This window comes from Lissotriton helveticus, chromosome 5_1 (assembly GCF_964261635.1).
Source record: "Lissotriton helveticus chromosome 5_1, aLisHel1.1, whole genome shotgun sequence".
NCBI lineage: Eukaryota > Metazoa > Chordata > Amphibia > Caudata > Salamandridae > Lissotriton > Lissotriton helveticus.
The window spans coordinates 20,204,819-20,232,132 of record NC_136065.1 but is presented as its reverse complement, the minus strand read 5'-3'; the positions used below and the strand labels follow the sequence as shown (position 1 = coordinate 20,232,132).

Sequence of the window (27,314 nt, the reverse complement as noted above, 5' to 3'; positions counted from 1 at the left end):
CACGATGCAGGGCTTACTGTTCTAAAGCCCTTCATAATGGATCCTTGTCATTGTAGTCTATGGTAGCATCCTCTGTAGGCCATTGACGCTGTCGGTGTCATGGCTTGGGGCGTTAGATGTCTCCCTCCCTGCGTGAGAGCAGCCGTCCGTCATTCACACACATGCATCCCACCCTTTCCCATTCACAGGCATGGATGCCACCTTTTCCCTTTCACAAGCATGGATCCCACCCTTTCCCATTCCCACACATCGATCCCACCTTTTCCCATTCACAAGCATGGATCCCACCCTTTCCCATTCCCACACATCGATCCCACCTTTTCCCATTCAAAGGCATGGATCCCACCCTTTCTCATTCAAACGCATGGATCCCACCTTTTCCCATTCACAAGCAAGGATCCCACCCTTTCCCATTCAAACGCATGGATCCCACCCTTTCTCATTCACAGGCATGCATCCCACCGTTTACCATTTATAAGCATGGATCCCACCCTTTCCCATTCACAGGCATGGATGCCACCCTTTCCCATTCAAACGCATGGATCCCACCTTATCCCATTCACAAGCATGCATCCCACCCTTTCCCATTTGCAGGCATGCATCCCAGCTTTTCCCATTCAAACGCATGGATCCCACCCTTTCCCATTCCCACACATGGATCCCACCCTTTTCCATTCCCACACATGGATCCCACCCTTTCCCGTTCTCAGGCATGGTTCCGACCATTTCCCATTCACAGGCATGGATCCCACCCTTTCCCATTCAAACGCATGGATACCACCTTATCCCATTCACAGGCATGGATCCCAGCTTTTCCCATTTAAACGCATGGATCCCACCCTTTCTCATTCACAGGCATGGATCCCACCCTTTCCCATTCACAGGCATGGATCCCACATTTTCCCATTCACAGGAATGCATCCCACCCTCTCCCATTCACAGGCATCAATCCCACCTTTTCCCATTCACAAGCATGGGTCCCACCCTTTCCCATTCACAGGCATGGATCCCACCCTTTCTCATTCACCGGCATGGATCCCGCCCTTTCCCATTCACAGGCATGGATCCCACCCTTTCCCAATCAAACGCATGGATCCCATCTTATCCCATTCACAGGCATAGATCCCACCTTATCCCATTCACAAGCATGGATCTCACCCTTTCCCATTCACAGGCATGGATCCCACATTTTCCCATTCACAGGAATGGATCCCACCCTCTCCCATTCACATGCAGCGATCCCACCTTTTCCCATTCACAAGCATGGATCCCACCCTTTCCCATTCAAACGCATGGATCCCACCCTTTCTCATTCACAGGCATGGATCCCACCTTTTCCCATTCAAACGCATAGATCCCACATTTTCCCATTCACAGGAATGGATCCCACCCTCTCCCATTCACAGGCATGGATCCCACCTTTTCCCATTCAAACGCATCAATCCCACCTTTTCCCATTCACAAGCATGGGTCCCACCCTTTCCCATTCACAGGCATGGATCCCACCCTTTCTCATTCACCGGCATGGAACCCACCCTCTCCCAATCAAACGCATGGATCCCATCTTATCCCATTCACAGGCATGGAACCCGCCCTTTCACATTCACAGGCATGGATCCCACCCTCTCCCAATCAAACGCATGGATCCCATCTTATCCCATTCACAGGCATGGATCTCACCCTTTCCCATTCACAGGCAAGGATCCCACCTTTTTCCCATTCAAATGCATGGATCCCACATTTTCCCATTCACAGGAATGGATCCCACCCTCTCCCATTCACATGCATTGATCCCACCTTTTCCCATTCACAGGCATGGATGCCACCCTTTCCCATTCACAGGCAAGGATCCAACCCTTTCCCATTCACAGGCATGGATGCCACCCTTTCTCATTCACAGGCATGGATCCCACCTTTTCCCATTCAAACGCATGGATCCCACATTTTCCCATTCACAGGCATGGATCCCACCCTTTCCCATTCACAGGCAAGGATCCCACCCTTTCCCAATCAAACGCATGGATCCCACCCTTTCCCATTCACAGGCAAGGATCCAACCCTTTCCCATTCACAGGCATGGATGCCACCCTTTCCCATTCACAGGCATGGATGCCACCCTTTCCCATTCACAGGCAAGGATCCAACCCTTTCCCATTCACAGGCATGGATGCCACCCTTTCCCATTCAAACGCATGGATCCCACATTTTCCCATTCACAGGCATGGATCCCACCCTTTCCCATTCACAGGCATGGATGCCACCCTTTCCCATTCACAGGCAAGGATCCAACCCTTTCCCATTCACAGGCATGGATGCCACCCTTTCTCATTCACAGGCATGGATCACACCTTTTCCCATTCAAACGCATGGATCCCACCTTTTCCCATTCACAGGCATGGATCCCACCCTTTCCCATTCACAGGCATGGATGCCACCCTTTCCCATTCACAGGCAAGGATCCAACCCTTTCCCATTCACAGGCAAGGATCCAACCCTTTCCCATTCACAGGCAAGGATCCAACCCTTTCCCATTCACAGGCATGGATCCCACCCTTTCCCAATCAAACGCATGGATCCCACATTTTCCCATTCACAGGAATGGATCCCACCCTCTCCCATTCACAAGCATGGATCCCACCTCGTCCCATTCACAGGCATGGATGCCACCCTTTCCCATTCACAGGCAAGGATCCAACCCTTTCCCATTCACAGGCATGGATGCCACCCTTTCTCATTCACAGGCATGGATCCCACCCTTTCCCAATCAAACGCATGGATCCCACATTTTCCCATTCACAGGCATGGATCCCACCCTTTCCCATTCACAGGCATGGATCCCACCCTTTCCCATTCACAGGCATGGATCCCACCCTTTCCCATTCACAGGAATGGATCCCACCCTTTCCCAATCAAACGCATGGATCCCACATTTTCCCATTCACAGGAATGGATCCCACCCTTTCCCATTCACAGGAATGGATCCCACCCTTTTCCATTCACAGGCATGGATCCCACCCTTTCCCATTCACAGGAATGGATCCCACCCTTTCCCAATCAAACGCATAGATCCCACATTTTCCCATTCACAGGAATGGATCCCACCCTTTCCCATTCACAGGCATGGATCCCACCCTTTCCCAATCAAACGCATAGATCCCACATTTTCCCATTCACAGGAATGGATCCCACCCTTTCCCATTCACAGGCAAGGATCCAACCCTTTCCCATTCACAGGCATGGATCCCACCTTTTCCCAATCAAACGCATGGATCCCACATTTTCCCATTCACAGGCATGGATCCCACCCTTTCCCATTCACAGGCATGGATGCCACCCTTTCCCATTCACAGGCAAGGATCCAACCCTTTCCCATTCACAGGCATGGATGCCACCCTTTCTCATTCACAGGCATGGATCCCACCTTTTCCCATTCAAACGCATGGATCCCACATTTTCCCATTCACAGGCATGGATCCCACCCTTTCCCATTCACAGGCATGGATGCCACCCTTTCCCATTCAAACGCATGGATCCCACCCTTTCCCATTCACAGGCAAGGATCCAACCCTTTCCCATTCACAGGCATGGATCCCACCTTTTCCCAATCAAACGCATGGATCCCACATTTTCCCATTCACAGGCATGGATCCCACCCTTTCCCATTCACAGGCATGGATGCCACCCTTTCCCATTCACAGGCAAGGATCCAACCCTTTCCCATTCACAGGCATGGATGCCACCCTTTCTCATTCACAGGCATGGATCCCACCTTTTCCCATTCAAACGCATGGATCCCACCTTTTCCCATTCAAACGCATGGATCCCACCTTTTCCCATTCAAACGCATGGATCCCACCCTTTCCCATTCACAGGCATGGATCCCACGCTTTCCCATTCACAGGCAAGGATCCAACCCTTTCCCATTCACAAGCATGGATCCCACCCTTTCCCATTCACAGGCAAGGATCCAACCCTTTCCCATTCACAGGCATGGATCCCACCCTTTCTCATTCACAGGCATGGATCCCACATTTTCCCATTCAAACGCATGGATCCCACCTTTTCCCATTCAAACGCATGGATCCCACCTTTTCCCATTCAAACGCATGGATCCCACCCTTTCCCATTCACAGGCATGGATGCCACCCTTTCCCATTCACAGGCAAGGATCCAACCCTTTCCCATTCACAGGCATGGATCCCACCCTTTCCCATTCACAGGCATAGATCCCACCCTTTCCCATTCAAAGGCATGGATCCCACCCTTTCCCATTCACAAGCATGGATCCCACCTCTTCCCATTCACAAGCATGGATCCCACCTCTTCCCATTCACAAGCATGGATCCCACCTCTTCCCATTCACAGGCATGGATCCCACCCTTTCCCAATCAAACGCATGGATCCCACATTTTCCCATTCACAGGAATGGATCCCACCCTTTCCCAATCAAACGCATGGATCCCACCCTTTCCCATTCACAGGAATGGATCCCACCCTTTCCCATTCACAGGCATGGATCCCACCCTTTCCCATTCACAGGCATGGATCCCACCCTTTCCCAATCAAACGCATAGATCCCACATTTTCCCATTCACAGGAATGGATCCCACCCTTTCCCATTCACAGGCATGGATCCCACCCTCTCCCATTCACATGCATTGATCCCACCTTTTCCCATTCAAACGCATGGATCCCACATTTTCCCATTCACAGGCATGGATCCCACCCGTTCCCATTCACAGGCAAGGATCCCACCCTTTCTCATTCACAGGCATGGATCCCACCTTTTCCCATTCAAACGCATGGATCCCACCTTTTCCCATTCAAACGCATGGATCCCACCTTTTCCCATTCAAACGCATGGATCCCACCCTTTCCCATTCACAGGCATGGATGCCACCCTTTCCCATTCACAGGCAAGGATCCAACCCTTTCCCATTCACAGGCATGGATCCCACCCTTTCTCATTCACAGGCATGGATCCCACATTTTCTCATTCAAACGCATGGATCCCACCTTTTCCCATTCAAACGCATGGATCCCACCCTTTCCCATTCACAGGCAAGGATCCAACCCTTTCCCATTCACAGGCATGGATCCAACCCTTTCCCATTCACAGGCATGGATCCCACCCTTTCCCATTCACAAGCATGGATCCCACCTCTTCCCATTCACAAGCATGGATCCCACCTCTTCCCATTCACAGGCATGGATCCCACCCTTTCCCATTCACAGGCATAGATCCCACCCTTTCCCATTCAAAGGCATAGATCCCACCCTTTCCCATTCACAGGCATGGATCCCACCCTTTCCCATTCACAGGCATGGATCCCACCCTTTCCCATTCACAGGCATGGATCCCACCCTTTCCCATTCACAAGCATGGATCCCACCTCTTCCCATTCACAGGCATGGATCCCACCCTTTCCCATTCACAAGCATGGATCCCACCTCGTCCCATTCACAAGCATGGATCCCACCTCTTCCCATTCACAGGCATGGATCTCACCCTTTCCCATTAACGAGTTTGGATCCCACCCTTTCCCATTAATGAGCTTGGATCCCACCCTTTCCCATTCACAGGCATGGATCCCACCCTTTCCCATTCAAACGCATGGATCCCACCCTTTCCCATTCAAACGCATGGATCCCACCCTTTCCCATTCACAGGCATGGATCCCACCCTTTCCCATTCACAGGCATGGATCCCACCCTTTCCCATTCACAGGCATGGATCCCACCCTTTCCCATTCACAAGCATGGATCCCACCTCTTCCCATTCACAGGCATGGATCCCACCCTTTCCCATTCACAAGCATGGATCCCACCTCGTCCCATTCACAAGCATGGATCCCACCCTTTCCCATTCACAAGCATGGATCCCACCTCGTCCCATTCACAAGCATGGATCCCACCTCTTCCCATTCACAGGCATGGATCCCACCCTTTCCCATTCACAAGCATGGATCCCACCTCGTCCCATTCACAAGCATGGATCCCACCTCTTCCCATTCACAGGCATGGATCCCACCTTTTCCCATTCCCACACATGGATCCCACCCTTTCCCATTCACAAGCATGGATCCCACCTCTTCCCATTCACAGGCATGGATCCCACCCTTTCCCATTCACAAGCATGGATCCCACCTCGTCCCATTCACAAGCATGGATCCCACCTCTTCCCATTCACAGGCATGGATCCCACCCTTTCCCATTCACAAGCATGGATCCCACCTCGTCCCATTCACAAGCATGGATCCCACCTCTTCCCATTCACAGGCATGGATCTCACCCTTTCCCATTAACGAGCTTGGATCCCACCCTTTCCCATTAATGAGCTTGGATCCCACCCTTTCCCATTCACAGGCATGGATCCCACCCTTTCCCATTCAAACGCATGGATCCCACCCTTTCCCATTCAAACGCATGGATCCCACCCTTTCCCATTCACAGGCATGGATCCCACCCTTTCCCATTCACAGGCATGGATCCCACCCTTTCCCATTCACAGGCATGGATCCCACCCTTTCCCATTCACAAGCATGGATCCCACCTCGTCCCATTCACAAGCATGGATCCCACCTCTTCCCATTCACAGGCATGGATCCCACCCTTTCCCATTCACAAGCATGGATCCCACCCTTTCCCATTCACAAGCATGGATCCCACCTCGTCCCATTCACAAGCATGGATCCCACCCTTTCCCATTCACAAGCATGGATCCCACCTCGTCCCATTCACAAGCATGGATCCCACCTCTTCCCATTCACAGGCATGGATCTCACCCTTTCCCATTAACGAGCTTGGATCCCACCCTTTCCCATTAACGAGCTTGGATCCCACCCTTTCCCATTAATGAGCTTGGATCCCACCCTTTCCCATTCACAGGCATGGATCCCACCCTTTCCCATTAACGAGCATGGATCCCACCCTTTCCCATTAACGAGCATGGATCCCACCCTTTCCCATTAACGAGCTTGGATCCCACCCTTTCCCATTAATGAGCTTGGATCCCACCCTTTCCCATTAATGAGCTTGGATCCCACCCTTTCCCATTCACAGGCATGGATCCCACCCTTTCCCATTAACGAGCATGGATCCCACCCTTTCCCATTAACGAGCATGGATCCCACCCTTTCCCATTAACGAGCTTGGATCCCACCCTTTCCCATTAACGAGCATGGATCCCACCCTTTCCCATTAACGAGCTTGGATCCCACCCTTTCCCATTAATGAGCTTGGATCCCACCCTTTCCCATTCACAAGCATGGATCCCACCATATCCCATTCACAAGCATGGGTTCCACCCTTTCCCATTCACAGGCATGGATCCCACCCTTTCCCATTCACAGGCATGGATCCCACCCTTTCCCATTCACAGGCATGGATCCCACCCTTTCCCATTCACATGCATGGATCCCACCCTTTCCCGTTCACAAGCATGGATCCCACCCTTTCCCGTTCACAGGCATGGATCCCACCCTTTCCCATTCACAGGCATGGATCCCACCCTTTCCCGTTCACAAGCATGGATCCCACCCTTTCCCATTCACAGGCATGGATCCCACCCTTTCCCATTCACAGGCATGGATCCCACCCTTTCCCATTCACAGGCATGGATCCCACCCTTTCCCGTTCACAAGCATGGATCCCACTCTTTCCCATTCACAGGCATGGATCCCACCCTTTCCCGTTCACAAGCATGGATCCCACCCTTTCCCATTCACAGGCATGGATCCCACCCTTTCCCGTTCACAAGCATGGATCCCACCCTTTCCCATTCACAGGCATGGATCCCACCCTTTCCCATTCACAGGCATGGATCCCACCCTTTCCCATTCACAGGCATGGATCCCACCCTTTCCCGTTCACAAGCATGGATCCCACTCTTTCCCATTCACAGGCATGGATCCCACCCTTTCCCGTTCACAAGCATGGATCCCACCCTTTCCCATTCACAGGCATGGATCCCACCCTTTCCCGTTCACAAGCATGGATCCCACCCTTTCCCATTCACAGGCATGGATCCCACCCTTTCCCATTCACAGGCATGGATCCCACCCTTTCCCATTCACAGGCATGGATCCCACCCTTTCCCATTCACAGGCATGGATCCCACCCTTTCCCATTCACAGGCATGGATCCCACCCTTTCCCATTCACAGGCATGGATCCCACCCTTTCCCATTCACAGGCATGGATCCCACCCTTTCCCATTCACAGGCATGGATCCCACCCTTTCCCATTCACAGGCAAGGATCCAACCCTTTCCCGTTCACAGGCATAGATCCCACCCTTTCCCATTCACAGGCATGGATCCCACCCTTTCCCGTTCACAGGCATGGATCCCACCCTTTCCCGTTCACAGGCATGGATCCCACCCTTTCCCATTCACAGGCATGGATCCCACCCTTTCCCATTCACAGGCATGGATCCCACCCTTTCCCATTCACAGGCATGGATCCCACCCTTTCCCATTCACAGGCATGGATCCCACCCTTTCCCGTTCACAAGCATGGATCCCACCCTTTCCCGTTCACAAGCATGGATCCCACCCTTTCCCAATCAAACGCATGGATCCCACCCTTTCCCAATCAAACGCATGGATCCCACCTCTTCCCATTCACAGGCATGGATCCCACCCTTTCCCATTCACAGGCATGGATCCCACCCTTTCCCATTCACAGGCATGGATCCCACCCTTTCCCATTCACAGGCATGGATCCCACCCTTTCCCATTCACAGGCATGGATCCCACCCTTTCCCATTCACAGGCATGGATCCCACCCTTTCCCATTCACAGGCATGGATCCCACCCTTTCCCATTCACAGGCAAGGATCCAACCCTTTCCCGTTCACAGGCATAGATCCCACCCTTTCCCATTCACAGGCATGGATCCCACCCTTTCCCGTTCACAGGCATGGATCCCACCCTTTCCCGTTCACAGGCATGGATCCCACCCTTTCCCATTCACAGGCATGGATCCCACCCTTTCCCATTCACAGGCATGGATCCCACCCTTTCCCATTCACAGGCATGGATCCCACCCTTTCCCATTCACAGGCATGGATCCCACCCTTTCCCGTTCACAAGCATGGATCCCACCCTTTCCCGTTCACAAGCATGGATCCCACCCTTTCCCAATCAAACGCATGGATCCCACCCTTTCCCAATCAAACGCATGGATCCCACCTCTTCCCATTCACAGGCATGGATCCCACCCTTTCCCATTCACAGGCATGGATCCCACCTCTTCCCATTCACAGGCATGGATCCCACCCTTTCCCATTCACAGGCATGGATCCCACCCTTTCCCATTCACAGGCATGGATCCCACCCTTTCCCATTCACAGGCATGGATCCCACCCTTTCCCATTCACAGGCATGGATCCCACCCTTTCCCATTCACAGGCATGGATCCCACCCTTTCCCATTCACAGGCATGGATCCCACCCTTTCCCATTCACAGGCAAGGATCCAACCCTTTCCCGTTCACAGGCATAGATCCCACCCTTTCCCATTCACAGGCATGGATCCCACCCTTTCCCGTTCACAGGCATGGATCCCACCCTTTCCCGTTCACAGGCATGGATCCCACCCTTTCCCATTCACAGGCATGGATCCCACCCTTTCCCATTCACAGGCATGGATCCCACCCTTTCCCATTCACAGGCATGGATCCCACCCTTTCCCATTCACAGGCATGGATCCCACCCTTTCCCGTTCACAAGCATGGATCCCACCCTTTCCCGTTCACAAGCATGGATCCCACCCTTTCCCAATCAAACGCATGGATCCCACCCTTTCCCAATCAAACGCATGGATCCCACCTCTTCCCATTCACAGGCATGGATCCCACCCTTTCCCATTCACAGGCATGGATCCCACCTCTTCCCATTCACAGGCATGGATCCCACCCTTTCCCATTCACAGGCATGGATCCCACCCTTTCCCATTCACAGGCATGGATCCCACCCTTTCCCATTCACAGGCATGGATCCCACCTCTTCCCATTCATCTCCAGTAGGAGTGGATGCATGCACATGCGTTTTGGTGCCTTGTTCTCGGTAATCGTAAGTGTTAGAATGCTAATCTTCTGATGTGTATATTGTTCTGAGACCCCTCAGCACCGTAACCTCCCCCACTGTGACACCCGCAGGCCCTGGCTGCCCGTCGCTGGCCCCGTTAGAAGTGGAGCTGCTGCATTTGTTCCCCGCGAAATAGATCCAAGAGGCGAGCGGGCAGAGATCTTGTTCCCTCGCGAAGTTGATGCAAATATCTGTGTCAAGCGCACAGTGAGAGAGATGCGCTTACAGTAGACGGTTATCTGCTGTGTGACATTAAAACTGGCCCCATCTTCGTGCCCTTACAACATTAATGCCAAAAACATGGACTGGTTTGCGAACAATGAGTGTTAAAAACATTGAGGCAATACATGCCAGCGATTTAGTTCCGCTCCTATTTCAAGTTTTACTTAAACTCGCCTTCCTCAAGAGTTAGCTATTTCATCATGTTGTGTTCTTTCTGTGTTTTTCTGTGCATACTTTGAGCTGTCTGTGCATACTTTGAGCTGTCTGTGCATACTTTGAGCTGTCTGTGCATACTTTGAGCTGTCTGTGCATACTTTGAGCTGTCTGTGCATACTTTGAGCTGTCTGTGCATACTTTGAGCTGTCTGTGCATACTTTGAGCTGTCTGTGCATACTTTGAGCTGTCTGTGCATACTTTGAGCTGTCTGTGCATACTTTGAGCTGTCTGTGCATACTTTGAGCTGTTCAGGTGTTCATGTGGGGCTTTGATGTACAGCTCTGATGCTGAAGCTAAAGCAAAGGGCCTGTCAGTGGGTTGGCCTCTCTGCAGAGCACACAGAAGAATGGCCATGTATTCCAGTTGTAATTGCAATTTTGTGAAACTGTTTGTGAAGGGGGTGCACGGATGGAAACATTTTTACAGGACAAAGGTAAATAAACTGCTTAAATGTGAGTGACTGCAGGGTATGTTAGGAAGTGGTGAAGTGAGGTAGAGGCAAGAAAGTGCATTCTGGGTGAGAGTGAAAAGAGGGTGCAGAAGAGGAAGGAGAGGTAGTTGGAGCTGTGCAAATGGACGGAATGTGCAGAGAAAAAGGACATACATCTCTAACATAAAGAGCACATTATTAAAGGCCGAAACTCCTTCCACAGGCCTCTATGCCATTGACATTTCAGAACTGAAAAATGTTGAAGTCTAATTATTTATAACAAATCCTTGTTGTTACTCGTTTGTGTTAACCTCATGGCTGCTGGAGCGATTCCCCTGCAGTGCTGGGCCGTAATAAAAACGGGTGTGGTCATGATGAGCTCAGCTCGTCATGAGCACTGAAGGGGTTAAACAGCTCACAACCATTGACAAAGCGAACCACACTGACAGGTTTTAGGTGTAGGTCAGTTGTTGTTTTATATATCTGGATGCAATTACATCTCAGAGGGAAACCAAAATACCGGTCAAGTGGCGCACTATAGGAATCACAGAAATGTATTTAACATTTTCTCTTTTAGAGTCCCCACATTTTTTTATCCAACTTAAGGACCTGTATTCACATATTTCTATGTGACTCTTTGCAATCATCAGCTGTGGGTCCTTCCCGAAGCCTGGTTAGAGCATTTTCTTCAAAAGTTGATGCCGCGTGTAGTGCAAGACATTCGGCGAGCACACACTTTAAAAGGCTGAGGTTTTCGCATTGTACAATTTGCACATTATAGTAACTGTTGAACATATTAATCCAGTTAAATTTAGGACATGTTTTTATGTGTCTAATATTTCAAAACAAAATGTTCCCACTCCTTTATAAGCCTTGCTTTATCACTAAATTATTTTGCTTTATAATGCACCATTTGCCAATAATTTTTTCAATTTTTTGCTCTGGAGGAGGATCCAGCCTGGACCCCCACGTTTGTCCATTAAGCTTGCCCGCGTCGCTCACTACATAAAAGTCATACCAAACGTTTACGCCTCACCACTTTCAAATGTCACCAGCCACCACTGATGTGCTTATCGTCTGGATGAGTTCTCTCAGGTGCGTGTGTTCTGCATGAGTTCTATCAGGTGCATGTAGTCTGGGTGTGTTTTCTCAAGTCCATGCGATCTGGATAAGGTCTCTCAGCCAGGTGCATGTATGGGCTTCAGTTTTAGGAAGGAGGTGTTTGGGCACTCTAAGGTTTGCGTATAGTTTTTCTTACTCTGAGTGTGAGGAGTTAAGAGGTCGCAGAGAACTATTTTCCATATCTCCCAGTGGCTCTTAAAATGTCATCACTTGCTCTTTCCACATCATAGGTAAACTGTTATGAGATGTTCTAGGATCTCTTGATTATCCTGGTTGAGGGAGACAGTTTCTCTATAATGTGGGAGATCTCATTGAGTCGTTCATCTGGTTCTGAGGCGACAGCATGTGCATCTGGTGATAACTATTTGTAAAGTATGATGGAGTCTGGAAGCTTTTCTGGATGTGTTTGATGTCTCTAGTTTTCACGGTAAATGTGCAGGTTTAGGGGGAGAGGGGATGCTGCGGGCAAAAATTTGAAAGGATTGGAAAATTGATCTGAGCAATCCAATTTAAGGACATTTGACATTGTAATATGGGCTTTCTGTTGCTAACCATAGGGGGTGAAATCTTTTTTTTTTAATTTGTTTTTTTAAAGATGATCCTATGAGAATGAAAAAAGAATCATCATTTTAGAAGGTTGATGAGATTGCAAAGAGGGAGACCTTATTGAAGTTTTAGAGAGTCCTGTTGCTTTTTAGGAGGATGAAGGCGCTGACCTTGAGCTCGTCTGCTTTCTGGTCGACCCGCTACTTCCGTCTGCGAGTCCGGTCCGGAGCATGCATACTGTTGTATGTAGAATTAAGAAAAAATAGAGGTTGCTACAAACCAATCTGGATGTTCAGCAAAGTAAAAGGCTGTACTCCAAGAGGGAAAACAGTAAGAAATGCAATATGCACTATGAATCCACTGTAATGGATTACACCTCTACTTTGTTTATGCAACACTGGATCATAAAGGTAAGAAGTATATGCCTTTTCTAAACCATAACAGTCTAGGGATGCTGACTGCATTTCAGGCAATATCCCTGGCAGGGAATCATGGCACTTTTCGGCCTATTTCAGCAATACAGTAGAGTGAGTGATACATCTGCATTACCAATAATAAGATACTCAATAAAATGCTGGCTGTCCAGACTATTGAGAAATAGATATGGGGAGCATTAATACAAGTCAATGAAAACACATATGTCACAAAGCAAACCTAATTGTGTTTGCATGACAATCAGTTTACGAAATTATTGCATCATTCATAAAAAACAAAGAACAAGACACTACCACATTCGCAAAGGTCAAAAATACAAAAATACAAATGTGGATCACAACGTCAAAAAAAAGCATATGTCAACACATGTAAATAGTTTATGGCCATTTCTTGCCTATCTTGGCCACACTTGTATAAACACCAGGTAGGGTACATATGTATTTTGAGTCCATTATCCACTGTGAGCTAGCCAAGGGAGAAACAGATCTGAGACCAAGTATTTAATCTTTCTGATCATTTCCACTCTAATATTTAAGGTAAAGTCCATCTTTTATTAGCTCCTCTGATGAAAAACAGGTAGACGCGTTTCGGCATAATCACCTTTCCTGGCCCCTTCAGGAGGAGCAGAAGACAAATTACCATATACAAGTTAAAATCTTTAATGGGAACGCAGACCTCTCGTCTTAAAACATTCTCTCCGTATAGTTGAACGGGACTCTGCCTCTTTCATTCATGCCCCACGCATAGAAATCAAGGCTAAAGTATCATGGTCTGAATTGAATTTGCAGAGAGTTGCTATGTCTGTCAGTTTTCAACGAAAGGTTCTGATAATACTATAACCTTTAGGAATTATGATAATGGTTGTAATAATAATGAGTATAATAAGCATTATTGTTGTACTAAAAATGATAATGCTAACAAGCATTATTGTTGTTGTAATAATGGTAATATGCATTATTGTTGTAATAATAATGCTAATTATAATAATAATAAGCAATGTAATTGTAATTGTAATAATAAGGACAATGGTAGTTATAATATGCATTATTATTGTTGTAATATTAATATTAAACATTAATGTTGTAATGATAATAATATGCATTATTGTTGTTGTTCTAGTAATAATGCGAATGATAGTAATACTGATTATTGTTGTAATAATGATGATAATAAGCATTATTATTTTGGTTATAATGATAATAATAGGCATTATTATTGTTGTGATGATAATAATGATAATCTTAACTGTTATTATTGTAATAAAAATTATAATTACAATAATAATAATAAGCATTATTGTTGTAATAATAGCACTAATGATAATAAGCATTATTATTGTAGTAAGAATGATAATAAGTACTACCATTACAGTTGTAATTATAATAAGCATTATTCAATTTTGTAGTAAGGATAATGAATTGCATTATAATTGTAACAATAATGAGAAAATAAGTATTATTGTTGTTATAATAAGCAGCATTATTGTTGTAATAATATTGACAATGATAAAAATGATTAGCATGATAATTGTTGCAATAATAATAATAAGTGCGCTTATTGTTGAACTAATAATAACACATTAATATTGTTGTTATCATGATAATGTGCTTTATTGTAATAATAATGATAATAATAAGCATTATCAGTATTGTTGTAGTAATAATGACACTGTTAATGACAATAAGCATAATTATTTTTGAAATACTGGTAATAATAAACATTAATATTGTAATCATGATAAGCATTATCATCATTGTAGTAGTAATAATGATACTGTTAATAATAATAATGATAATAAGCATGCGTATTGTTGAAATGGTCATAATAAACATTAATATTGTTGTGGCAATGCTAACAATAAGCATTCTTTGTGTAATGATGATACGCATTCTTGTAATAAACATGATAATATTAAAATGCATTATTATTGTTGTAGCAATGATAACGATAATGATTATTGTAAGAATGAAAATGATAATACGCATTATTATTATTACAATATAAAAAACAACTATGACAGCTTTTATTCTAATCATTAGGCACTCCTCTGTTGAAATCAACGGGGCTTGATGCTTCAGACTTGAAGAACGATTGCCCTATTACTGATTGGCAAGTTTTAGCACGGATTATAGCAGCTGCCCGTCTAATTACCTTGAGGGTCTTCTTGATAAAGGACAAGTGGGGTCCACCTGGGACATTGTACAGAATTGGTACTTTTATCCATTTTTGTTCGGCTACTAGCATGTCAAAATAAGGGGATAGTCTCGGAGCTGCTGGTTTATTGGAGAATACAAAAAAGTGATTGGTGGCATACTTGGATTCATCTCGGACACTGGTATTTACTTGGGCTGCATCCCAGCCCATCTTTTTTTGCCCACCATGCCAGCTCAGTTTGTGCCCAGCCATATGCAAATCAGTCTTGACCCTGCTCCAATAGGAAAAGTCCAGCTGACCTGCTAGGCCAGGTCCTCTCTGAAAGGGAACACCAGCAACCCAGGACCGGTTTTCCCCTAGTGAGGACCCGTCAGGCGGGTGCAGCTGGGTCATTTGGAAAGGGCTTCGCTTGGTTTGCTTCTTTCTCAATAACAGATCTCACCCGGTAGTGCATCCTTCTTTTCATTCTACTGTACCTCTCTCCCTACAGATTTCCTCAAGGATTGGCTCTATTGCCAATTTTGTTTAATGTATATGCAGATCCTGTCTCTATCTTGTGGCATTTGCTAGTTTGGGTTTTCAACACTTTCACACACCGATGACAGCAGTTGTTGACCAGAGATGACCAGCATGCCTCCAATTCAAATTGGACAAGTTCAAGACAGCCCGATGGGTGCCAACTCATTTTTTCAAACTCAACGGAGACAAGTCAGAGTTGCTAATAACAGGTGGGGACACTCTGTCCTTGTTTATTGACGTATGGCCCAACCTACTCGGTCTCCTCTCCCATTCCTGTGGGTCAGATGATGAACCTGGGATTTGTCTTTGACAAGGCGTTAGCCTTTGCGCCTCAAGTTCAGAAAGACTAGACAGCAGGGTTTGCCCACATAAAGAAGGGGGTGGGGTGTTGCACCCAATCCCACCTAGATTATTGTAATGCCCCTTGCCTCAGGTTTCCTAACTAGTCCATCTAAAAGCCACCAGGGCTACAGAAAATGGCTATAAGACTAGTGAAAGGGTTCAAGACATGTGTTCATGTTTCCCAGGAAAGACAACATTGTCACTGGGTTTCTTAAAACCAGGGGCCCACACTAAAGCACTGCCCCTAACTTGTTGAAGTGTTTACAAGTCTGGACTGGCTTCTCTCCCCTGCCTTTTGATCCCCTACCACTTAGTGGTCACTAGGATCTAATGCTGCCTGTCTTATGTGTGCCCCAGTTTAAACAATCACTGTGCGGCGATGGAGAGCGTCACGTGTTGGACCCCCAGATTTAGTCCTTCGAACCTATATGGCATTCCCAACTTTGGAACTTTTCAGTATGCCTTGAAGGCCTGTCTCCTTTCACAAACCTCCTCCTACCTGTCTTTGGTTGGGCTTGTTGTCTCGTCCACCTTGAGTAGGAGCCTCTGGCCTTGCGGATTCTGACATCACCAGGACTCTGCAATCGCGTAATGGACCATATAACACAGTTACCCATTATATATATATATATATATATTACCTACTAGCAGTCGCAAGTAGGTAGTTCTAGTTAGAACCTAGTTTCCATAGGAAAAGCATTATTTGATTTGCTAATAACTTTGGCGTCGTTTGACGAATCTTTGCGAAATTCTCCCCAAAAAAGTCTATCCAGGTCAGCTCCTATCCTGAAAGTTTGGGGGTGATTCTTCAAGCGGGGGCTGAGATAAAATGCGTTTTCCCCATGTTAATTTCAATAGGAAATTTTGAGACAGGCTACAGCCAGAACTGCTGAACGGAATAACTCTAAATCTGGCAAAAAGGTAGTGCTTGGTTCAGAAAGCGACCTTTGTTTAAAATGGTGTAAATCCGTTCAGTAGTTGCTGAGAAATTAAAGAAATAAAAGTCAAAAAATCAATTTCCCATAGGAAACTTTAAGCAAGGCTACAGCCGAAACTGCTGAACGGAATTATCCCAAATTTAGCAAAAAGGTAGTGCTTGGTTCAGAAAGCGACCTCTTTTTAAATGGTATAAATTCGTTCGGTAGTTGCTGAAAAATTCAAAAATAAAAGTTTCATTATCTATGGCCTCGGTGAAGTCACAACCCCTCCCGACCACGAGCTTCATTCTAATTGCCTGTCAACACTCCAAACCAGGAAGTGTTGGCAGCCATCTTGTGACCCGAGTCACAAGAAAACAGTAAAACCAAGGTGAAAAAAAAGAAAGGGGGCAGGGTAGAAACACCCAGACCTCCTAGGCCTGCTCAGGGGGTCCCACAACGACCCCCAGGGGCAAAAAAAAAGGATTTTATTTTTCAACCGAATTCGCGCTGGGTGCGCGAATCTAGACGGTAAAAACAAATCTGAAGCACGGGCTCCTGCGCTTTGTATTCCGAAAGCCCCCAGGTGGGCCAGGTCCTGGGGGCACTTATAAGGAATGTTGCGTGGGCCCCTGCAGACCCGGGGACCGCCACCTCCCCGGGGCTACCTAAAGAAATGCATGGGGGGTCCCAACCCCCCATGCTGCTCCGGAGCATTTATGAAAATTGGTGGGGTCCTCTCGCCCCCCCCCGGAATCCCGGGGACCACCACCTCCCCGGGGCTAAAAAAAATAATTAGTGTGGGGAGAGGGGCTCAAGCCACCTCCCCGGGGCACTTAATATTGAGATATGGGGACCACCACCTCCCAGGGTCGGCTCCTGCAGTGTCCCGGGGTGCCCACCCCGGGATACTGCTGTTTGCTATGGGAGCCGTGCGGTTCCTGCCCTGTCATAGCAAACTTGCTTTGGATTTTGGAAGCGAGAGCAGGGAAACCTGCTCTCGCTTCCAAAATCCAAAGCTGGTTGCTTTTCCACACGGGGAGCTGCATGTCAGCAGCTCCCCGTGTGGAAAAGCAAAACCGGCTCCCGCAGGAGGCGGGGAGCCAGCGGGACCGTGGGGAAATTTGGGCTCCCCCCACGTCCCCAATGGTGAGGGCAGGCCCCTGGGGCTAGAAGTGGCCTGGGGGGGGGGGGGGCACGCGGCCCCCCTCAGCCAAAAAAATAATAAATAAATAAATAAAGGTCGGCCCCAGGGGATGGGGTCCCCAGGGCTGGAATTGGCCACATTTAAAAAAGGGGGTCAGACCCTGGGGGATGGGGTCCCCAGGGCCCAAAAAAAGGAAAGAAAAGGGGGCCACAAAGCCCTCCCTTAAAAATAATGTTTTAAAGCCCGCATCAAGCCTAGGCCCCACCCCCTCCCTGCAGCACTCAGCAAACACGCTCCCTGTCGCGTTGTAAGTTGGGGAATTAATTCCCCTTGAATACTGAGGGTCCCTGGGGGCCAACTAGACCCACCAGGTACCTCCAGTATGCGCCAGGGAGCTGCGTTGCAGAGAGGTGTTCAGAGGCCACGCCCCTTTTAACACCTCTCTGCAACACAGCTCTGTGGCGCTTACTGGAGGTACCTGAGTATGTATGTACGTATATACGTACGTATGAATGTTTGTGTGTATATATATATATGTACATATGTATGCATGTATGTTTGCCCATGGTATTTCTATCCCACAAACCATGCCAAGAGGCAGTGGAGCGCTGTACACGGTCAACGACGAGCATAAAGTCAGGGGGTGAGAGGATGTGGACGGCTAATGTATCTGAGTGGACACATCAATCTTTTCTCTTGGTCGCAATGTTTTTGTCATGGTTACATCAGTGCTTAATTTGAGCCTGTGGTTCCGGTGCTCGGCACCGGCCCTTATTTGTCAAGATTGGCACTTATGACAGTCTGCCACATGGTGGTGCTGTCTGTCTAATTTTGAGATGAGCACGACACCAGTTGGCTATTAATCCAGTATACATAAACAATGAGTAATACCTGCTGCTCAGGCCATTCTTATAGCTTTCCGTTGCATGGAATAGTCTGAATTGTCACATTCGTAGGAGTGTGATGGTTGTTAGCTGTGTTGGTACTGTCATTGGCAGCGGCAGTGGGTGTTGCAGACTGCATTCGTCGCCTATTGAGGGACCTGGCACATACGTTTTTACAGATTAAGCACTGGTAATGCCTCTGGTGTAGATAGAATAAAGTCTGGTGTAACCACAGTAGCCTGGGTGTGGCTACAACGCAGTCCGGTGTGGACACAGTATTGCCCAATGTTGGCATACGACCTGGAGGTGGCACATCAGTGCCTCAGGTGTCAGTAAAATAATGTTTGTAGTGACCACTGTAGAGGCCTCTGTGTGGGTACAATACTGTCTGTTGTGGGCACAGTATTGCACAAGGTGGGCATATGGCCTGGTGGTGCCACATTCATGCCTCTGCTTTGAATACAGTAATATCTGGTGCGATAACGATAGTGTCTTTGGTGTGGGCACAACCTTTTTGGCTGTACAGTGCTTGAGATGGACAAACCTCAAAGCAGATTGTCTTATGTGAATTTATTAGATATACGTTATAAACTGTTCTGTATGCAAGTGCATAGTTATATGATGCACAGCAAACCACGTCAGCCCTTCTAAGCATTCCTGCATGTTGAAAGCAGTTTGCTGGTTGAGTTGTTTCCAATGTGTGGGCTATGAGCTGTGGATTGTGCTTGAGGGTGCAGCTGTTTTCTGGGCTCTCTTGCCGGAGTGTCGGTGGTGCAGCTATCTCCGAATCAGCCACATTCTCACCAGTTGCCGGCAGTGTATGTGCTCCTGGGTGCTTCTAATGTTTGCTGGTAGTGATTTCCAGAGCCTGGTGGCTTGTAATGAGGAAGCAGAGTCTCGTACGGATCTCTTATGGTAAGGCGGTATGATAAGTGGTTCAAGCCTGGAGCGCAGTGTTCCGTTCGGTTTGTAGTGCTCGAGCAGCTAGGAGCATGCAGCTTTCCTTGGGAGGCTCCTCAGAGAGGAACATAGTGTGCATTTGTCTGTTTCATTTCCTAATTTTCTCCATTTGTGTTGCAGTATATTGAGTTATATTTTAATTCCATTGATGTTGTCATTAACCCATGTTTTGTTCTGTTTGTGGTCAACCCGGATTGTGATTTTTGTTGGTATGTTTGTCCAGTGCAGCGGAGATCCAGCTGCAGAAGGTGTGTATGTCTTTCAGCTGCATGTTTATTGGTGTTCTTTCAAGGTGGGTGCCGGGTTGTTAGATGTCTAGTTTTTAGGTCTTGGCTAGGCATGTTGTTTTCGATTAACCCCAGTGCTGCGAACGACCAACAGCTGACGCAGCCCCGCCCACCTAATAGAACGCCCGCACTGCAGCGGAAAAACGCCGCAGTTAAGGCGTTAACTGGGCTGCAGCTCACCCACAAGCTTACCATTTTTTATGCCTTAATTGCTCTTGAATCCTGCGTTCCCGTTTGTCCCTAGCCTGAATGCGTCCAGTGGCGTAACGAACCTTGAGGGGGGCCCCCCTATAGGGTACGTGAAGGGGACCCCTCCGGACTCAATCTAGAGGTCCGCAGCAGAAGTGCGGTGCTGACGGGGCCCCCTGGAGGGTGAGGGCCCCCCCGCACCGCGGGGGCTGCAGGGGCCTGTGTTACGCCCCTGAATGCGTCATGCCTCTTCTTGTGTTTGGCCAACCCCTGGAGCATGGACCAAGTGCTCGTGTCCGTCTACTGCTGCTGTTTTAGGAGCAGCTATTTGTTTTTGTCATTCAGTACTCCACACGAGTGCCCGTATTTTCACTCACTCTGACTCCTCCCACCGCACACTCGCATGTCATTTGTTAGGCTAATAGAATTAGAGTTCGGGTAGCGCAAATTCGTTAAAATGTATGCTTGTTCTGTAATGCTATTACATAAGCCAAAAAGCTAAACAACTCAGTTGATTAAATGTAATCAATGCCGTGCACGGTTTTGTCTTATTGTTTTCCTTTTTCCACTCCAGTCCATACGAGTTTGTGTCTAAAATCCCTCTCCACTCCGCATTCTTGCTTCTCCCCCAATCACCCTTCTCCACTGTCACTTGCTCCCTCCCGCGTCTCCATTGCTGCTTGCCCCGTCCCTTTCCCACCATCAAGGGGTGCTGCGTCCTGCTCCCCCCTCCCCCCGGGTGCCTGTTGTCTTGCTTGCCCTGTCCTCGTTTGTTTCATTTATTTTGCCCTCTGCTCTACCCTAGCGCTGCTTTCCCCCTTGGGCGTCTCCGACGCAATAATCTGGCCTGGGGCATCCGAGGGCCTCTCCCCGGCTCGCGCTGTGATAGAAGATTTCTTTCTCATTTGTTTTGCTCCCCGCATTGCAACAGTGCCGCTGTCCCCAGGGGCATTTCCAACTCTAAAGTTTAGCTGCGGACATTTTTGGGCCGCGCAGCGGTCAGTTTTGCAGGCGAAGGCCATATGGATTGGGGGGAGGGGGGGCAGGGGGGAGGGAGTATTTTATTTGCTGTTTAACGGGGTGGATAACTTTTGGTCCTCAAGACCCTGAGAGAGAAAATGCAACAATCTTCTTTTCTTGAGGCTCTTCATTCTCCCAGCCCCCCCCAATATAGAATATTGGTCCGCTGATGATAAATGACTGCATGAATTTGCAAAGATTGTACATTAACACAAACATTAGTTTTACTTCAGATCTGGCAAAAAAAAAATACTTTGTATAATTATTCAAAAGGCTCTTGGTACACGAATCACCGACTAAAGTTGGCGTGGCACATGCAGATAAGTCTATTCCTTCAATTAAGTGGATAGCTGATCAGACCTTTAGGCAAAATACGTATATATAATATCCATTTCTTTTTCAGAACATACACAATACGGGCCCGATTCACAGAACTAATTTAAGACAAAATCCTAAACTTACTACTTTTGGTATTCACAGAGAACAGGATTTTGTCTTAAGACAGACTTAAGACAAAATCCTAACTTAAGTCTGTCTTAAGTTTGTCTTAAAACAAATTTAAGACAAAATCCTAACTTCTGTGAATACCAAAAGTAGTAAGTTTAGGATTTTGTCTTAAGTTAGTTCTGTGAATCGGGCCCTTTATTTCTAACAGACCTGCCTGGAGAATTTGTGTTTCTTATTGCTGATTGCCTGTGCCCAAAAAAGTGCTATGTCTCCGCTTTAGTAAACAACGCAAGTCAATCAATCAACCAAGTATTATTTATGGAGCGCAGCGTGTGACCCGAGAGGGTATCCAGGCGCTGTGCTGCGGGTCTCATTCGAAGAGCCGGGTCTGGAGCCCCTTCCTGAAGTCGGGCAGCGAGGTTGAGGGGTGGAGGTGGAGGGTGAGGGTGTTCCAGGCTTTGGCGGCGAGATGGGAGAAGTTGCGTCCTCTGGTGCGGCAGTGGCGGATGCGAGGGATCTGCGCGTGGGCGAGGTGTGCAGAGCGGAGGTTCCTGGGGGAGGGTGGAAGTGTAGCCGGTGGTTCAAGTAGGAGGGTCCTTGGTTGTCAAGGGCTTTGTAGGCATGGGTCAGGACCATGAAGTGACATCTCTTCTGGACCGGGATCCAGTGTAGGTCCTGCAGGTGCTGGGTGATGTGCGTCCTCTTGGCCAGGTCGAGGATCGGTCTGGCTGCCGCGTTCCAGATCGTCTGGAGTTTAGGGGTTTTAAGGGAAGGTGCGTCACCTCTGTGGGGTTTGTTGTGGAGTATTTATGGGTTTTAGACTCCTAACTTTAGGGCTCCTAGATGCCTTCTGTGAATACCGAAAGTCATAAAGTTAGGATTTTTCTCAGTTTAGGAATCATAAAGTTAGGACTCCTAACTTTACTACTCCTAAATTGTGAAAAATCCTTACTTTATGACTTACCGTATTCACAGAAGGCATTTAGGAATCCTAAAGTTAGGACTCTTAACTTCTGTGAATACCAAAATGAGTAAGTGCCTTCTATGAATACCGAAATGAGTAAGTGCCTTCTATGAATACCGAAATGAGTAAGTGCCTTCTATGAATACTGAAATGAGTAAGTGCCTTCTGTGAATACCAAAATGAGTAAGTGCCTTCTGTGAATACCAAAATGAGTAAGTGCCTTCTGTGAATACTGAAATGAGTAAGTGCCTTCTGTGAATACCAAAATGAGTAAGTGCCTTCTGTGAATACCGAAATGAGTAAGTGCCTTCTATGAATACCGAAATGAGTAAGTGCCTTCTGTGAATACCAAAATGGTAGTAAGTTTAGGATTTCGTCTTAAGTTAGTTCTGTGAATCGGGCCCGGAGAAAGTGCCCCCTATTATGATGAACGCGCTGCCCCCACTTTCAGTGTGTGCCTCCATCCGTAAAACGGCGCAGGCACAGAGTCAAAGTAATTCCCTCCCCCACTGCAAATGAGGGAACACCCTCTGAAGATAGGACTGGCACTACGGGCCGATCAACAGAACTAATTTACAACAAAATCATAAACGTACTACTTTTGGTATTTACAGAAGGCATTAAGTAGTAGTAAAGTTAGGGTTTTGTCTTAAGTTAGGATTTTGTCTTAAGTTAGGATTTTATCTTAAGTTAAACTTAAGACAAAATCGTAATTTAAGACAAAATCGTAATTTAAGACAAAATCCTAATTTAAGGCAAAATTCTAATTTAAGACTACTAAATGCCTTCTGTGAATTCCAAAAGTATTATGTTTATGATTTTGTCTTAAGTTAGTTCTGTGAATTGGCCCCTACATGTGCAGCAACACCATCAGTATTTACAGAAGGGGCACAAGAAGTGGGTGCACGCAGGGCATTATCTGAAATACGGCCCCTGGTGCCTTTGAGTCTGTTTCTGAGCCAGGGGATGTCTGTGTTTTTTTCTGTTATAAGATGGCGTATGTTTCTCTACTGAATGTCTGGTATCTGTCAGTAAACCAGCTGCTATTTGTTTTCCAGGCACCGGTTCTCCAAGTGGAAGAGGTGGTGGAAGGCGCTATCTACAGTGTGGCAGTGAGGCAGGCCTTTGGGCACGCGGGACCCTCTCCTGGGCACACTGGCCTCTCGGTGAGTACCCATCACGGGTCATTTATTCAGGTGCTGGTATGCTAACTAGAATGGCCAGAGATTGACGCTCTCAGAACATCAAGCAATACTACTGTCACTCTGTCTGCTGTCCTTTCATTGGGTCTTTCCATATCCTCCCCTCTGTCTCCTCTCTGTCCAGGTCATATCTCTGTCTCCTCCGTCTATGTCCTCGCCTAGTCTCTTCCCTCTGTTCGGTTCATGTGCCTATCTCTCCTCCCTGTCCATCTTCCAGACATAATTCTTCTCTAAAAGAATTTATAGTTCCTCCAACATTTCTAAAGAACTCTTTTGCTTTGTCTCTGAACACAGCCACACATTTAGAAACACCCCCATCACAAGCTCTTTGTGAGAACAGAGTCCTGTTTCTAGCAGAGTTAACTTCTACTATCCTGGACTCCATCACTAATGCCCAAATACCTATTCTGCATCACCATTTAAATCTCTTTTGCAAACGGCGAGCCGTCTAGACTCCTTCACACAAATAACAGTAGAAGAACTCTTGCAGACCATAACTATCAGCCGCCCGGCAGCGTCAACACATGATCCTGTCCCAGCCGACATCTAAGGCCACTTGTTTTACCCACAAGTGACATCTTCAAGACTTCCTCTAAAGCTGCTTAACCTTTTCGCTGCGGCGCGGATTCCGCCGCGGAGTGGGCAGGGCCAGGGGCTGGGCATGGCACTCCCATACGTATGATGGCTCCACACCATCATGAGTCACGGGTGGCGTGTGCTCATGACGGCGTGGAGCCGCCATGACCCCGCCCACTCACTAATTCACCCACACAGGCGGGGAATTAGTGCCACGTGGGCGGAGTGGCAGTTGCATGACGGCTCCACGCCGTCATGAGCACACGCCCCCCGTGACTCATGACGGCGTGGAGCTGTCATGAGCACGGAAAGGGTTAAAGCATGACTTGTTTTCAGATCTCTGGAAGGAGGCTGCAGTGAGGCCCCTGGTGAAGAAGCTGGCTCTGGAAGGCAACAACAGAAACAATGCTAGGTCCTGATTTAGATCTTGGCGGAAGGGTTACTCCATCACAGCGGAGACAAATATCCCACCCGCTAAACCGTTGTGACGGAGTAACCCGTCTGCCAAGATCTGAATCAGGCCCCCTTCGACTCATCTCATTGGCCTCTTAGAGGCAAACTTGTGGAAAATGTTGCTGTGCTTCAGGACTTTGTAGAAGCTGATAACCCAACGGACAGGCAACAAGTGGGCTGTCATCCCGGGGACAGTACTGAGCTAATGGTCATATCAGCCCTTTCTTATCTTCGTGAGCTCATTGATAAAGGTAAAACTGGCACGCAAATCCTCTTAGACTTGTCGGCAGCATTTGATACAACTGACCACAACATCCTGCTTACGGCTCTGGAAGCAGTGGTTATCTCCAGTACGGGTACGGGCCTGAAGTGCATAACATCTTTCATTTCAGGGAGATCACAAGTGGTCACTCTTTCTCGGTACTCTTTGAAGGAGAACAACATTGACCCCAGAGTCCCACAAAGATTAACCCTCTCGCCCTTTCTGTTTAGCATGCACGTGTGGCCCCTTGCCCGAGTGTTCCACCAAGCAGTGGTATGCCTTTACATGTAAGGTGGTGATATTCACCATTTAATGTAGTGAGGGCCATGTGTACGGAGCATTTTTCTGGTCACAAACAAACTAATTTGCAGAATCTGCCTGTTTGCGACCAGAAAAATGCTTTTAAGAATGTACAAAGCCCAAATTGTGATTCGGTAACTTGTTAGTGAATCGCAATTTGGGTTTTGTGATTCGGTATTAGGAAGAGGTGTGTTTAGGGCATGTCTTTCAAATATCGAATCGCAATGGTATGTATGAATGTTTTGTGACTGAAATGCGGTTGCGAAACATTTGCACTTTACCACCAACTCAAAGTTGGTGGTTATGCATTTGCAAATTGGAGAGGGTCCCCATGGGCGGGACCCCTTCCCCTTCCCCTTAGTGTATGTTGGAAAACTTTTTTTAAGAGCAGGCAGTGTTCCCATGGACCACCGGCTGCTTTTAAAAAATGAAAACAAAAAGTTTCATTCTTTATTGTTAAAATGCATCCTGTTTTCCTTTCATGAAAAAGGGTTGCATTTCAACAACAACAAAAAACCCTTATTAAAACGCAGTTACAGACATGGTGGTCTGCTGACCTCAGCAGGCCACCATCCCGGTGATGGCTGAGATTCCTAATGGGATGCAAACCGAGACCTACCTCATTAATATTCATAAGATAGTTCGATTTATGACCCATTAGGAATTGCAAGTATGAAACAAAAAGGTTAATTCAAAAGGAACAGCCATTTCCAAATAGTGATTCGTATTAAATCGGTATTTGGAAATCTCTGTTCCTATGGTTTGTACATATGGCCCCTGGTGCGTAAGAGTGTTTCAGTCACAAGACGAGACCTTTAGTGGCGGCCCTCTCCATTCTCAGGGGATGGACGGCCAACAAGTTCTTCAAGGTGAACCCAGGCAAAGCAGAGATCTTAATCACCTTCACTTCATCGCTGTGGAGTGGGACGCGTCCTTCGTCGGTCAACACACTGTCCCTGGAAGCCCAGCCCATGGATGTGTCCACACTGTTGCATCCATCTTTGTCTTCTGAGAAGATTCTCCCCTCCTTTGTTGAGTCCCCTTTGCAAATGCCCATAGTGATCGCTAGCATTCAGGCTTGTCTTGACTAAACACATTCATTCCACCTTGAATCTCCAGACAAAGTCTTATGACGCTGCAGCTGGCTCAGAACTCTGAGGCACGAGTGATCGCCTACGAAAACTGCCAGAAGGTTGCATAGATATGACACCAGCATTGCAGTCTGTACACTGACTCCCTGTTTGATCTTGGTCAGCCTTTAAGGCCCTAACAATTGTGCATGAAGACCTACACCTCAGAGCACCCTACTTCTGGTCAGTAGATGTTCCTTCTATCAGTCGTCACGCGCCCTCAGATCGGAAAGCCAATCCTTGCTCGCCACCTCCAAGACCAGGACAGCCACTTGTGGAGACCCGGCTGTTTCCGCAGCAGTGGCTGAACTTTAGAACTCTTTTTGTTTCTGGCACCAGATGAGACCCTGGTTCTTAATAATTAAGCCTCGTCCGGCCTTTTATCCGTCACTGTTACGTTTTAAGGATAAGTCTTTCAAAAGCGCCAAGAAGCATCTGCGAATGAGTGCTCTACAGAAGAGTTATAATCGAACTCACTCCATCCCTGTTTCTCCTTACTTTA

The 27,314-nt window shown here is 47.5% G+C and overlaps 1 protein-coding gene across 4 annotated transcripts in view; it reads left to right on the top strand.

Annotated features, from left to right (window-relative positions):
* RGL2 (ral guanine nucleotide dissociation stimulator like 2) overlaps nucleotides 1-27,314 on the top strand; it is a 256,218-nt gene that overhangs the window by 132,618 nt on the left and 96,286 nt on the right. For all 4 annotated transcript variants that reach the window (XM_078641622.1, XM_078641625.1, XM_078641624.1 and 1 more), the window contains one exon: nucleotides 23,948-24,055. In XM_078641622.1, coding sequence (XP_078497748.1) covers nucleotides 23,948-24,055 — 108 coding nt within the window. The remainder of the gene's footprint in view (nucleotides 1-23,947; nucleotides 24,056-27,314) is intronic.